General features: G+C 46.6%; 1 protein-coding gene across 4 annotated transcripts in view; it reads right to left on the minus strand.

Annotated features, from left to right (window-relative positions):
• Meltrin (disintegrin and metalloproteinase domain-containing protein meltrin) overlaps positions 1-15,321 on the minus strand; it is a 41,192-nt gene that overhangs the window by 6,354 nt on the left and 19,517 nt on the right. The window contains exons 1-12 of one of the 4 annotated variants that reach the window (XM_076538983.1): positions 9,284-10,094; positions 6,372-6,527; positions 5,000-5,119; positions 4,097-4,286; positions 3,595-3,662; positions 3,266-3,430; positions 2,672-2,841; positions 2,377-2,568; positions 1,427-2,023; positions 1,155-1,356; positions 799-1,003; positions 579-708 (exon numbers count right to left, since the gene is read on the minus strand). In XM_076538983.1, the coding sequence (XP_076395098.1) occupies positions 579-708; positions 799-1,003; positions 1,155-1,356; positions 1,427-2,023; positions 2,377-2,568; positions 2,672-2,841; positions 3,266-3,430; positions 3,595-3,662; positions 4,097-4,286; positions 5,000-5,032 (1,952 nt within the window). In that variant the 5' untranslated portion in view covers positions 5,033-5,119; positions 6,372-6,527; positions 9,284-10,094. Of the gene's footprint in view, positions 1-578; positions 709-798; positions 1,004-1,154; positions 1,357-1,426; positions 2,024-2,376; positions 2,569-2,671; positions 2,842-3,022; positions 3,113-3,265; positions 3,431-3,594; positions 3,663-4,096; positions 4,287-4,999; positions 5,120-6,371; positions 6,528-9,283; positions 10,095-11,351; positions 11,444-15,321 lie in introns of those variants that run through there. The other 3 variants (XM_003701351.3, XM_076538982.1, XM_076538984.1) reach the window with 3 other exon arrangements.

A 15,321-nucleotide genomic window follows, 5' to 3' on the forward strand; every position in this document is an offset into this window, starting at 1 on the left:
CCTGAGTCAACGGTTCACTCGATTTTGGCGTAATGCCTGAACTGCTGCTCGGACTTTCGTTCAATTGTTCAAACTTTAGCGCCATTTTGAGCGTCAGCCCCTTGATATTTTTCGAGGGCTTTTTCTGCATCTGTTGAATACGCTCGGCTATTTTCGAGCCTAATTCCGACCTAACCGAATTTTTCCTCGTTTGACACTCGACGGACGACGGGATGGCTAACCGTACGCAATCAGAGCTCTCCGGAGAATCTGTATCGTTAATCCTCTGATCCATATTGGCAAGCAACATCGATTTTCTGTACTCGATGCTGTTGCTGCAGTTAATAGCGTCTGGGTTAGTGGTCGATATCAGATTTGTTTTAGTTATCTGAAGCTTCTCTTTCGCCGGCAGATTCTCGCTGATCGTGAATATTCGGTTCGTGTTAGGAGAGCTGTGTTGCCGTGGCAAGAAGAAGATCACCACTCTCTCGTAAAAGTTCTTACCGATCGCGTGACCCGAGTTTACTCCGCGAGCACCGCGCGACGCAAAAGCATGCGGTTTGCGTATGTCTTTTACGCGATCGAGACTAGATACGTACGTTGACATCATGCCTTTCTTCCAGTGCTGGCCAGGGTTCTTCACGTACCAAACGCCGAAAGAGGACAGGGCGATCATCGGAACGATGCCCAAGAAGATAATGTACAGAGCCATTATGACATCGTTTCTCGCTGTAACACAGGTCGATACGATTAAGAAATTGCTTCGACAATCGTCGAGAATTATTCGCGTTAAAACGCATCGGAGCGAAATCAATTCACCGTTTGGATCCTCGGCGGGACCGCTGTCCTCGGAACCACCAACGCCAGGTTGAGTGCAATCGGGTGGCCGGAAGCCACGATTGCAGTGACAGTGGCCGAGACTGTTGCACACGCCGTTGCCCCCGCAATCATTGGGACACGCTTTCCCTCCGGACACGGATGCGCGCAGATCGGCGACCGTCATGCACTTCTGATTCACGCACATCTAAATCGGAGAAATTTATACGGTTACGGAAAGTGCGATTCTTGTTCCTGGTTCTTTGTTAATGTCACGAACGAAGCATTGCGGATTAGCGTGAAAGTTTCTAGAGTACAACTTTTACGTATAAAGCGTACGATCGTTGGCAAATCGTTACCTTTCCAGGTGCACACTTTGCGCCGTCCGGAGCAAGACCAGGATCCACCTGGTTCAATCCCAGATCCACGATAGCCGATCGACACGGTATTATCTTTCCCCCGTTGTTGATGAACGAATGACTCAATATCGCGACGGACTCCATACCAAATTCCAGCCTCTCGTTCAGATGTTTGCAGTGCAGCATTCCGCAGAGAAGATTTCTACGGTCCAATAAAAAATTCTTACTCTCGATCATCGAAAGTTCAGACGCGAAGGAAGATCGGTTCTTACTCGTCGGTGCATTTCACGTAGCTGGATTCAACGCGATTGTAGCCGCAGTTTCCGTGTTTCGTGCCCCTGTTGTTCATGTCGTAGCACTGGTCGTCGGACGAGGAACCTGTGGGACCCCACAGTAGCTTGCATTGATCGTTGTGCGTCCTGCAAGAGCCTTGGTAGCAAAACGCTTTGCCCATACTGCACGACTCCCCGTCCATCTTGAACACGTCCACCGGACAGTATTCGCTCTGTCCGGTGCAATATTCCGGCAAGTCGCACTCGTGTTCCGCGCTTCTGCATTCTGTGCCGGCGGTCTTCGGTCGACACGTTTTCAAATCGCAACATTCTCCGGTGGCGCAGCTGGCGTTACCGTGCAACATGCAAGTGGTCACGTTGCAACAAGGATTGTCGCAGTTCTCTTTCAATCCGCAGTCGCACTGCTCCCCAGGCTCGACGAATCCGTTGCCGCAAATCGGACTGTCGAAAAGCTTTTGCGGTTTGTTCCTCAGGCAGTAATCCATGCCGTGTTCGAACGCGAACGCTAGATGTTCCAGGGAACACGTCGACCAGTGCGTCGGTCCTGACGAGCCGCTCGACGATGCCATGATGCATCTGTAATCGGATGCAATCGAGCGTGTTTAGAGGACGATAGCCGTTGCGCCGACGAAACGACGGTAATCGCAATCACGCTCTCCGTGCACAGATTGATCAATCCGTTTCGCAGAGGACCGTGGGATCAGATCGTTTCGTTCCAAGTTCAGTTACGGTACTCTGATGCTTCATAAATAGGTGCATCGTTTCGAACGGAAGTTATCGCCGGTAACTTACCTACGCGTTCTTGGGCGTTCGTCTAATCTCTTTTCTTTCGATTTTTATTTCACGGAGTAAGAAATCAGAAGTAAATCGATACACTGTTAAATGCAATGTTGTACGTAGAAATGTAAAAATGTACGCGGACAACTTACTTCTCTTCGGGGCATTCGCAATCGGCTGAATCGTGTTCCATGCCGAAATTGTGACCCATTTCGTGAGCCACGGTAGCCGCTACTAATCCAACGACGTTCGAGTGATCCATTGAGACGCCACCGGAGAATTCGTATGTACATATTGGTCCCTTAAGCGCTTTACCTACCACGCCTCCCTCGAAAGTGATTCTCCTACGAGTTTCAAACATTCTCGCTGAACGATCGCCAAAAGTAAAGTGCAGCCGTGGCGCGGTAGTTCGCGACGACACGACATTTCCATCGCTTTTCTACTTACGTTAACAGTTGAGCGTTGTCGTTAGGCATGTCTTGGACTAACTTCTCTCTTCTGTAACGAAGGAAATTCGAGAGGGTGGTGTCCCCGTTCGGAGACAGAGTAATTTCGTCCGTGTCCGTCCAAACTTGTACGCCGACCAGAGCGACGAATATGTTCAGCGGCATGTACAACTGCAACGCGATACATTTCCCTTGCATATTCGTGTTCGAGCTTTTTCCAAGGATTCGTTAACGCGTCGAACGCGATCAGATTCTCGATCAAATTTTGCGATGTTCGACGCGTTAACCCGCGGATCCTTAATAATTTCTCGTTTAAATAGAATCCTTTCATGCTATCTTTTGATATACGAACGTTTTTTGTTCAAAAGTCTGAGCGCGTCATTGTCCAAGCATCGTCGAACTGCGCTTCTCGGTGAACCACGCTTCTTTAGTTACGCTACATTTGGATGCATTTAAACTACCTCTTTAAATATTATACATATTTTCGGTGCATGTCCGTTTATCGCTGAAAAATTCGAACATCCTCGTACTCCGAATACACCGTTTTACAAAGTTGAGTCACGATTGGCCCGAGCATTAAAGAGGATATACTAACGGCATTGATGATGTTTGCAATGTCCTTGCAATGTTGATACACCTTGTCCAAGTTCTCTTCGAGAGCGATGTACTCCTTCTTATCGATCACCATCACCAGCTCCACGTATCGGGAATGTCTATTCGCGTTGTAGGGTCCTCGAATCACTTCGGTCGCTCTCTTGTGCTGCAAGAAAAACTCTTTTCCAATTGCTACTCTAAACCAAAAGGAATATCAAATGTCCGTCCAAGTTTTCCACCGAAAACGGATCTACTAGCGTTCCAAAAACCGTAATAAATCTTCGATGGATCTTCTCGAACGGACGCAAAAAGATATCGATAGATTCGTACCCTGGTAACTCTGTTGACGTTCCTGCGATGTTCCTGCTGGAGAACATGGTGCGGCGTTCCTTCGTAACCTGTGCCGAACAAAAAGTCAAGATGATCGTCGGATTCTCGGTAAAGTTAAGGACAAAGAGTCGAGGGAGCCAGCAGAATCTTGCTCCCACATTCGTTAAGACCGTTAAGGAGAGACCAGTGTCCGCGAGACAGGTCTTCCAGTCCAGGAAAGGAGCGTCGTGTGCGTTACAAGGGACAAGGGTAACGTCTCTGGAAACCGACCGATTCCTTCCACGGGATCTTCCCTATCGCGTTAGGAAGCGCGATAAGCTCGCGGATGGATATTGGCTATGAATCAGGAGTTCATCGATAAACTCCGATGACACGAGGATCGTAAATTCCGAGAATCCTCTCGATCGTGTTAGCCTTTTGGGAGTTACTTTGCAATTGGTAAGTTCGTAAATCAGAAATTATAGAGATTCGAAATGATCACGATTACAACTTGAATAGTTACCACAAGTGTGATTGGCGACCAGGTCCTTGTGCTTATAGACGTAATGGTCCGAATCCAGGGATTCTTTCTCCGGATGAATGTGGTGAAGGTTCTCTCCGTCGAAAACGACGCCTCGCAGCCCTTTGCAAGTGGACAGTGCTACCCAAGAGCCAGGAACGTCTCGAACGCTGCCTTGATAGTGGCAAAGCTCCTAAAAATTTCGATGCACTTTTTTTTACGGTTTCAAAAATAAACTCCGCACGAATTCGCGGTTCTTGTTGCATCGTAACGATATATGCGCGTATGTATATTAACGATGCGGGTAATAAACGATGACTAAAAACGATTCCTGTCGCCTACCGACGAAATCCGAGAATGAATTTTCCACGACTTATCCTGAATTCTCGAGACGCGTAGCACGGCTCGCTCGTGCATTCGACCCGCTACAAATATAGTTGGCCCAGATTCTCCTGGGCCAGGCCGACCACTCGCTTTTTCATATTCCTTTTACTCCTTTCTCCCGAACAAGGATCCACGCCGTTTCGAAATGCAAACGTAATCGCGAAACGCGAGAAAACCGATTTATCACGCGACGCGACCTTTTTCAGAAATTCCTTTAACGCTTTCTTCGGCTTACGTATATTCCGCGTCGGACTTTTCGCTCGAGACATAAATTATCCTTTATAGCCCAATTGCCGTTTGGCAAGGTATTTTTCCTCGGATGCTCCGATAGCTTAATCGGTGTACACATTTATATTCGGATCGCTACGCGATGCGCCTCTGACTTGATATTTCGAAAGAATTTCAGACAGACATAAAACGAAAAATAATATAAATTGGTCCTCGACCGAGCAAAGTTTCCTTTAGCAAAACAACCGGCGAAGGCGGGATGGCAGACAAAGGAGAACAAATGGTAATAATTACTTTCATTTGGAGTACGAAACCTCTAAGTAGCATTCTAACTACATAGTTAGATTCGCAGAATTTGCCTGGTTTAAACGACCAAAATTAGCTCGTCCGCTCGACACCGAGAGACCGGATAAACTGCACAGAGAAAGAGAAAGATATTGCAACTGGACGCGCCAATTCATTTATTCAATTGCGTAAAATGTGGAACCGACGACAACGGAGCGCAACGAACTCGCCCCTCGGCTCGATGAAAACACGTCCTGGCGATGTTTTATGCGTGGCCATTAACCGTAAATAACGCGAGTCGCAAAAAATTTATATCAATGGCTGGTGTTTGAATCGTTAAAAAACGTGGACAGCCATTTTTCTTTCGTTCTTTCCTTCGTACTTTTCGCGCCTCGTGGAAAGCTTGTTATTCTTCTCGCGTGATTCACGACGAGAATGGGAGATTCGTGAAAATACGAATTGTTACGAGGTGAAAGGAACGGAAAATTCTGTCGAGAAAACTTCGTAATTCGAGCGTAATTTAATTGTTCGCTCGTAAATGCCGTATAGTGTACACGTCGCGAAAAGTTACTTTATTAATACAAATTGCTTTAAAATAATCTTTTGCCGAACATTTTTATTTTGCTTTCTTTCCAACTGCGACGTTTTGATCCTCGATAATTCCGCGTCACATAGTAGGTGTGTTCGCATCTAAAATCTCGAAACCAGAGGATTATCGAGCGACTATTGTCTCGAAAAAGAGTCGAAAAGGTAAATAGAAACGTTATTCGTTCCGTGTCGCACGATTCGTTTCCTACTCGATCGATTTTCCGCCACCTCCGAACGTGATTTTCCACTGAAAAACGATTCTACGTCACGAAGGTTAGTCGAAAACAGGGAACGGTTAACCAAAGGTGAAGCGTAACCGATGCTCGGTCTCGGTATGCGGTACACGTTACCGGTAAACGTTATTTAAGAGTGATCGATACTCTCGAAACGTTCATGCCCGCTTATGCTTGCTCGTCCTGGGAACGCACGCTCGGACAGTGAGTCACCGTTATCGATTCTGACGTTCTTATACTTGACCAACGTATCCGGACAATTTCCAACTACTTTGCACACTGCCTTACTAATTGAAACGTACAATCTTTAACCGCTCTCTGCTCGTTTCGTTACTTTTAAGGCCGTTCCAAGTCTTCGCGCATAAACCGCGATCAGAAGACAAATATTATTCTTAACGTTTTACTCTGACTTCGCCAGAGACGCGATACGTCAGCATGTTTTCGTGCAGTACGCGTGTTCTTATCGAGTCGTTTGCGAAGCTTACTCGAAGAGGCTCTCCCCAAATTAATTCAGGGAACTCTTCTAATTCGCTCGAAAGATGCTACAGAAATATACTTACATTTTTCGATGGGTTGTGCAGTTTATAGGTGCCGCGATGTTGATAACGCTGTTGATAACCAACCGGAAGTAGATCGGTATTCAACCTGAGATCCAGGACTCGTTTTACTCCGTCCAACTCGAAGCCTACCGTTAACAGGTCCGCGTGTTCGATATCCTGAAAACGCAAGGACGAAAAGTTAGTTTCCTGGCGTTACGCGACGGAAAAAGTTGCATCCGTATCGCGCGTTGTCGATCTGGAATTTCTACGAATCGGTTCTCGAACGTATTATAATCGAAGCTCGACATTATGCACCTGTTGCGCTTAGCATACGGTTAGAAAAGCTTCAGGATCGAGATAAAAGAAGAAATATATAACGATCGTATAAAAATCGGAATCTTCCGTGTCGAGCGACGATTCGATTCTCGATCGGTTTACGCGGCTAGAAAATACTTTCACAGGCAACGGTACGACGATATGGTAGTAATTATGCTCGGCTCGTTTGTGTTGCTCGCTTTCTAATTATTTCGCGAAGGGAGATCGGGCACGCTTTCGAGTTGCATCGAATTTAATCGAATTTTCAGACTGCATTTTTACACGCGAACTCGTTCGATCACTCCAGCGTTGATCGCGGAACCAGAAAGTCGACCGTTTAAAAATTTATATGCGCTCCATTCGAGGGAAATAGAATTTTATTTTCATTTTTTTCGACAAACGCGTGCCGACTAGCCAAATGAATTTACGAATCCCGTTTGTACGACCTCCCTCGCTGCCTCGAATCCACCCTATGTTTAATTCATACTCGTTCGGGGATACACGCCCCGGCGGTCCATTTCTCCCCGAACAGGAAATAACCGCGTAGCTACGGACGTATCCAAGGAACGAACTGCCTTCGGGGGAATAGCAAGACTGAAGGGTCGGAAAACCTAATTCAGAAGTTTTTGTACGTCGATGGTTACGATTTTCTCGCCAAAATGTAAATATACACAAAGTTATGAACCTACGTCTTCGTACATTTGCCACTACTCGAGATTACAAGCTAACGAAAAGAGTAGGTGTCGTTTTTCGTGTCGTACCGAAATTGAACGAAAATCGACTCGTGTAAAAGGGGTTTTGAGGTAACTCGCTTGGAAAGTCGCAACGAAAATAATGAAATTTTGATAAAATACCCGTGGGAAACGCGAAGCGGCGTTCCAGCAAATAGAAACAGTTTCGGAAAGCTATCGTGTTCTCGGCTCGTTTGTCGCAAAACTAGACTACCACCAAGGACAGCGCTGTGTAACCAGGGAGCTTCGCGAAAATTGCTCGGTGGGCGCGGTCATCGCGAAAGTAGGATGACTTTTATCTCTTAACAATTTCGGACTTCCTTTCTCTCATAAGGAAAAAACTTTCTTCCTCCTCGTATCGCGTCCATTAACCGAATTTCCTTGGAAACTCCCGTCGAACGAAACGGGGAAAATCCTTGGATCGATAAAAAAGATTTTGATAAATTGACGAACTAGTAATTCAGCGTTGTCGAAACAACGAGAGAACAATCGATCGGGGTATTGTCGGGCTTCCATGATTCGCTGGCTGAAACGGGGGAAAGAGAAACCCTGACCCCAGGATACATTTGTTTCTCTGAATATCGATACGGAATGAACGCGGGTCACGCCGTAATGGCAACTGGAATATCGAGAAACGTTTCCTGAATTGGCAGCCAGCCAGATTTGGATCGCTGACTGTCGGTGGACGATGATAGAATCCGTGGATTCATCTATCGTCGATCCTGACCGCATCCTCTTCGCGTGGTTGGAATATCTGAAATCCACGACTCGGGAAACGCCATCGCGTAAATAAACTGATTCGAAACTAATCGCGTACAGGCTCGCGACTCTTCCGAACACGATTCGTTGTTTTTTATCGTATCTGGTGGTGCAGCTACGCTCGCGCGCGACAATATTTCTTTAGTGCGATATATCGCGTGAATATCGAAACAGCCGTGCGTCGAGGACCGACGTGGCGAAATCTGTCGACGATTCGAGTAGATTGGACGAACGAGGGAGAAAGAGATTGACGGACTTCGATATCGAACGAATCGCGGTCGGTGGTTGGCGCTAATTGTTACGGCGTTAAGCCACGCAAGGGCTCCGTTAATTATTCCAAGTGACGAGTTTTCTTGGAAATTCGTGTAGTTAACGAGCTGGCGGCGAGCGAAGCACAATGTACGCAACGTACAGAGAGGCTCTTTGTGTCTGGTGCATAGGATGAAAGGCATCTTTTAATCTTGACTCGGTTCTAGCCCGAGATGCTAGAAGCAAGCGTCGTTTTCGTGTCCTAGACGCCTTTGATACGAGCGGAGAGACCGTTCGCCGCGCCGCTTCTGGAAACGATTAACGCGATCCACGAGGGGAGAACCGTGGATAGAAAATAGGCAAATTTATGGCACTTCCGATCAGGCCAAGTTTAATAGATGATTCAACTATGTTCGAAGGGTTACGAAAAGAGAATTTCATGTCGAAAACACGAAAAGATTATCCGTTTCGAAAGAACTGTAACATCTTCGCGTCAAAGTTACAGCCGTTTAAAAAGTAATCAGGCAAAAAGTTAACTCGTCAAAGACTGCTCGGTAAGAAAAAAAGAATGGCCAATTTCCTTTTTCCTCTCAATTCTTTCCATCGTTTACCTCGTAAAGGATACGAACGACGTATAATCGTGTTCCGAAAAGCACTTCTGAACGCTTCTATCGTAGCTCGTCTAAATTGGACGCATTTAACGCGCGCCGAGTCGTTTCCTCCGCGCGTCTCATCGTGAACACACGAGCGTTCCGAGGCGAAACGCGTTCCATCCATGCAGGATGTGTACGCCGCGATACAGAGCAACTGCACCGTTTCCCTTTGTGGCCGGAAACTTGCAAGCCGGATAAAAGGAAACCTACACAACAATCTCTTTACCTTGATTTTCCTCTCTCTTCTATTTTTCCCCGCTGCTTTCCTGCAACTCCGTTACACCGTCGACGAGGATAGCCTCGTCGAGTAGTTCGAACTTGATACACGGATAAATCAGGCTCGAGCAACGGCGAGGGTTTATCGAGGAACCTTTTCGATCGGCTTATTGGCCACGGTTTACTCTCTATTCACTTTGGTCTACCTTCGTTTCCCTTCGAAAACGAATAAATTTGCTGTTCCTTGGTTTCTTACCGAAAATTCCAGTGTACAAGTAATGTAGACGTATGTATACGAACGGTTTTGCGAAAAAGCGACGAGGGAAGTTTGACCGAGAAACGATGTTTCTGTTTACGCGTAAGTGAACGCAGAGATCAGCTGGGAATTGCGACATACGGTAAGCGACCCTATGTAGCAGGAAATTAGATTCGTCGCCATGGACAGACGCACTGATAGCGTTCATTCTTCCTCGTGATAACGAGAAACGAGGTCAATTGCCTTACTTCGTTCGTGTCCCGAGAACAGCGTACCGGTGCTTAGATCGCTGCTACATCGCATTAGGCAACCGAACGATTACATTTTTCTCTTCTTTTCAATTTCCACTTCTATCGTATCGGTTCACCGTCGCGAATGGACTTTCAGCGAGTTCGAATTGCCGACGTTACAAGTAAACGTGGCCAATGCTTCCCCATAAAAGTTTTCCCGTAACCGTGTCAACTGCAGGCGTTATTTTCTTCGCGATAGGTTCTCGCAACGATAAGTTCCAAGGTAAAGTTGGATCTCGGTCGCGGTACCATTTTAACGCGCGAGTGCCGCACTGAAAACGAAGCTGTGTAACGTGCTATAATTATAATTTCCGAAGTTTCTTTAGCACATCGGATCATTTTACTATGATCAAATCTAACGCGTTGGCTTGCCAATTTCTTTACTATCTACACCTCGAGTACTCGACAGAAGCGTTGGTAATCCAATAGACACCTAAACAGGGATGATGCGATAATCAAAGCGTGAAAGCGTTTTGTAGCGCATAATGCATCAAGCGGGAACGCATATAGGTAACTGTATTCGAGAAACCCACTATTTATTTATCCTGCCAGACTATGCTAACGTTGCTGAACTGCTTGTAAATAGCAGCGTACCGTGAACACGCTGGCAAGTAGCTATCTCCCTGCTGGAACATCGGTCAAACTTTGCTCCTCGCTTCTATTGGCCGTGTTTACCTTCAACCGCGTGCATCCTGCTCGACGTGCTTTCGAATCGTGTGCACGTGGATAGAGCAGACAACGAGACGATTCGCACGATCTACGCTTCTCTATCGTATCGATGTTAGAATCGTTGGGACATTGGTGACTGGCGTTCTGATCGGAGCTCCATTTACACTCGACAACGTCGTACCGCTCTTTCTTCGCGTTCGAGATCTATCGAGAGCAACGGACACGAAAAGAGGATGATTACGTCGACGCTTTGACGACATTACGACAAGATTACATTGACATGACGAGGGTACATGCACTGAAAAAGAACGCGATCGAAAGGAAGAAAATTATACGAGTTTTGCTTCGTCAACGAGTTTAATGACTCGATTCAGACACGATCCTACGTTGATCGTTAATTGCATAAATAATTTCTCGATGTCGTTAGAAATACCGAACAAACAACGATACTCCGTCTCGTTCGCTTTATTTCAGACGCAGACCGCGTTTAAAAGGATTCATCGATTTATAAATAGCCAGACTAACAAAACGCTTCTTTGGAACATCTGCCTCTGACGAACGCAATCCGCGTAGAAGGAGATCGCGATGGAAGTAGTCGCTTCAGGCATCTTCGACGTTATCGAGGGAAATTTCTCTCGCGCCCTCTCGACTCGCGACCTACCTGTCGCGAGCCCGGATTCCGTATTCGCGTCGCGACGCCGCATTTGCATCGAAATCGTTGCAGCCGTCGGCGCCGAGCGTGAAGCATTCTAAGTCGCTTGCGTGCACGCAGCTATAGAGTACATTAAGTTAATCGAATAGCAGTATGTTAGCTGTTAAGCTAATTACAGTTTCGATTCTGACGTTCGTCTATCGATACTCACGCTTTCTTTGGTGGACGAGATTTGTCGCTTGGTCCTTCCGTGGTATATCCGCGGTCTAACCAACGTGTGTCTGCTGAAATCCGGGGACGGTCCTGCAACAGAGCAAAGATCGTTAGACAAGTATTCGTTTCGTTCGTAGCAAGGCGTATATCTCGGTCGCGATCGGTAAAAGACCCGAGGGTACGCTTTTGTGTTTAAAATCTGCGCGCGGAAACGGGTCCGGCAAACAAAACTCGAGGCGTTTCCCTAATTACATCGGGACAAGTCCTTGACATCGAGCCGAACAATGAAAGCTCGCTGCCTCGAGGGCCACTCGTCCAATTTTCTCGACCAACTTTGACCTCCGTTTCCGGAACTATCGATTCCCCATCGGCTGGTTCACGGTTAAAGTTGACAACTTTCCAGTGATCGTCGAAACTGTAGCATTGTCCGTTACGTTCCGGAGCGGGTGGAGTCGAATACATGGAAGAGGGGCTTGGCTCGCGATTCGTCATTCTGTCGGATACACGCTCGAGCGTGGGCAGTTTAAGCGTAGGTATCAAATGAACAGCAATTATTGTCTAACGCGTTTGCCGGTTTCATGCCTGGCGGCGATGCTCGATGTTTAGAAAGGCAAAGGGAGAAAAGAAACCTTTCGTTCGCGGCATGTACACCCGGCCGCAACGTGGGCTTCTTTCGGGCAAGAGTGTCACCTGCTTTCGGTTCGGAGCAGTCTATCAAGGAACTTGTCTGACCTATACGTTTATCCTGTTATTATAAGGCGAACGTGAGCGTAGTCAGGTGACATATATCACAGTACCGTTTCGTAGATGTTCGTGTCCGTTCGTAACATCGTTATTAACGAATGTTTCCGTGGAAAATTCTACACGTTACGAGTAAATGCGTAACGGCATTGAAACGCGATCGAGCGTAAGCCGATTCGCAGCATCGGTATCGACCGTGGAAAAAAGTGGGTCATCGTGGGATTTCGATTGGCGGTTCAAACAGCGAATCATGGAGATGTCGCGAACGGAACCGACGAAACGCGAGCACATGTGCACACCGTTTATGGGAACGCAGATTGACGTCAAGAGTAACGAAAGAGAAAAAGAGCGGTCTCGCAAAAAGATTGACCAAATGTAAGCGGTGGGCCAAACGATCCTGCGTATATCTTTACGCAAACACCTCCGACCTTTTTTGAGCGGAACTCGAATTAACGAGCGAAACACCGCATTAACGATTTTGGCTGGAAATTCTGCAAACCGGACAAAATAGCGTGATAAACGGCGATAATTATACGCGCAAAGGCAGAGACAAATTAGCCACGTTGTCGTTTGTTTGCGGCCATTCGTGTAACGCATCAGACCGTGAGGAATATTAAATTCTGACGGCACGAACGCATCGCAAATATTTCGGCTCGATTTTGGCTTCTGCGGTGCGTAATTAAATTCAAATGACGCGAATTCTCGCGTAATACGCCCTGTCGTTTCGTGGTTTTACTGTTACGAAAACGCCGATAACTATGCTTTCCAGCCGTTTACGAAACCGACTCGTCGCGAAAGAACACAGAACGATTCTCTTATTTATTTTGGCACGCGTTCCTGGTTTAGATACTTCGCTTCTTTTGCCGCTCGTAATTCCAATATTTTTAAGCTGTTGACTCAGCCGATACTGCAATCTTCTCGAATCCGACCAAATATTCCTCTCGCAACAAAAATCCTGTCGCGATGGGACTCGTCAAAGTTTAACTGCGCGTTTAGTTGTCAACTAACAAATATTCTCGAGGATCGTGAAAAACCTTTTCTCGTCCGGTGAACTGTGATTCCACGCTGCATCGACAACATGACCGCAAACGCATTTAATTCTGATCTGATCGATTCCACGCGAACCCATAATTGCTTCCCGATTATCCGATGGATTTAAAGTCGGTCACTCGTCGGTTATGGCATTCGATTTGTCGTTAATTTCCTGCCTAGAGAGAAATCCAAAATCCGTCAAAGCGCTGTTGCGGTAGGATCCTGGATAACAGCACGACACGCGATAAAATAAATTCGTCGAAGAGAAAGATTCTCTTTAAGATTTAGTTCGCCCACTTGTATCTACCTACTCGATGCTTCTATCCACCTAGCATCTTGCTAAACGCAATCCGAACTCCGCGACGCTTACAAATGGATCGATAATTAACTCTCTTGCTGCGCCATATCGTGAACAATGCAATGTCAACATAGAACAAAACACAGGATACTTTGAAAGGAAGCGTTTCCATATGAAAGGCCAACCAGAATATACCGGATCGCTAAGCTATTTTGTGCAAAGAATATAAACGTGAAATTGACGTGTCGTAAGTTGTGTTGCGTGGTGCTTTTATGTCATCGTGCCGGACTTTCTATGTTCGGTATACGGTTTAATAATCGGTCCCGTTCGCTTTCACGGTAATTAACCTCCCGAATCGAAAGTTCCAACATCGAAGAAAGAAAAATTTGCAAGAGCGTTAACGACGTCCATCGTCGAACTTGAGAGCGAAGCGGAGCAAAGGGAGGGAGAAGCGTCGAGGACGAGAGAATTAGCGACGGTCAATTAGGTCGTCGTTAATTCGGTGTACAACGCGCGTACACGCGTGCGTGAGCCGAGGCATATGCGAAGGCGGATCTGCTCTTGGTGTTCCCATGCCGTTTATCCCGATTTCACATGTGTCCCGGAGCCTGACCCGAGGGAAATATCGCACAAAGCCTGAGAAGATTCGGCTGGATTCGACGACCGGTTCGTTCAGTGGCTCTCCGATCTGTTCAGAATCGATTAGCACGCTGAAAAATCGCTTGTCCAACCTCGACGACGGCGATATAACGGAGATCTACTGTATATTAAGTATGCAGCGTCGATTACCGATGTTCCTTTTCTTCTAACAATCAGTGTCTCGAATAACGAAGCTTAAAAAGGAAGTTATTGGAATTTCCTAAATCTACTCGACCATCGAAACTTTCGATAATTTTGCTGCTAAGCTACCTCGGTAAATCCTCTCGAAAGTTGAAGCAAAGATTGTTCACGAAGCAATTCCTTGGCCGCAACGGGCCGCATCGACCACGGGTTAATCGGTTGTGTTCGAATCAAATATCGATCGTTGGTAGCCCTACACCGGGAGAATGCTACTTTCTTTGTCGAAAGTTCAAGGAACATTGTACGTCGACGGCACTTGATCCAGCAGCTAGACGCTTTCGGATTAATTGCAACATGAATGAAGCAAGTCGGGTTCGTCGAATGGACCAATCAGAGCTCCATTTCTGCACTGCTTCTCGGGTCCCCGTCCGTGCTCGTTAGTCGATTAAACTTCGTAATTATAGTCGTAACTGGAGGGGAGCCTTCGACGAGACTGATAGAAGCGCCTGACGCATGACTCACGACGGATGTGCGAGCTGTTCGAAATTTTACCTATGCAAACGCTCGATTCTGCTCGATAAATCGTTCGAATGACTCGATCGAACCGAAATCGTTTGCCACTCGAAAGCATAGCGACACCGAGAATACGCGACGAAACGAATACGAAATCGATTATTCATCGGGTGTCAACGGTTGATTCACCGTTATCGAGTACCAGACAGCGGAAGGATTAAATACGATAAGAGGGTAATGTCGCTCGCGTTAAATTCAGCGTGTCTGCTTTTCGCGATAACGACCGTTCGCATCTTTATTGATATCGTTTATCGATTTACGAATAATGAATGAAAAGGTAAACGTATTATCTTTACGTCGATTCTCGATAATTAATCGTGCACAAATTTTTCGTCACTCGCATTCTTAACGCGTTCGGGTAACAGGTGCGGCACAGCCGAGATAAGGCAAAGTCGTAAATTAAATCATTAGGAAGCGACATCGATCAATGTCGTTGCTGTTCGGCAATCGGATTTCGTGTTCCTTCACGCTCCAGCGATTTTACGACCCCTTTCAATCTCGTCGTCTCTCCGTTACGTGTAAATTTACTCGAGCGGGCGCGAAC

This window comes from Megachile rotundata, chromosome 13, assembly GCF_050947335.1.
Source record: "Megachile rotundata isolate GNS110a chromosome 13, iyMegRotu1, whole genome shotgun sequence".
Classification (NCBI taxonomy): domain Eukaryota; kingdom Metazoa; phylum Arthropoda; class Insecta; order Hymenoptera; family Megachilidae; genus Megachile; species Megachile rotundata.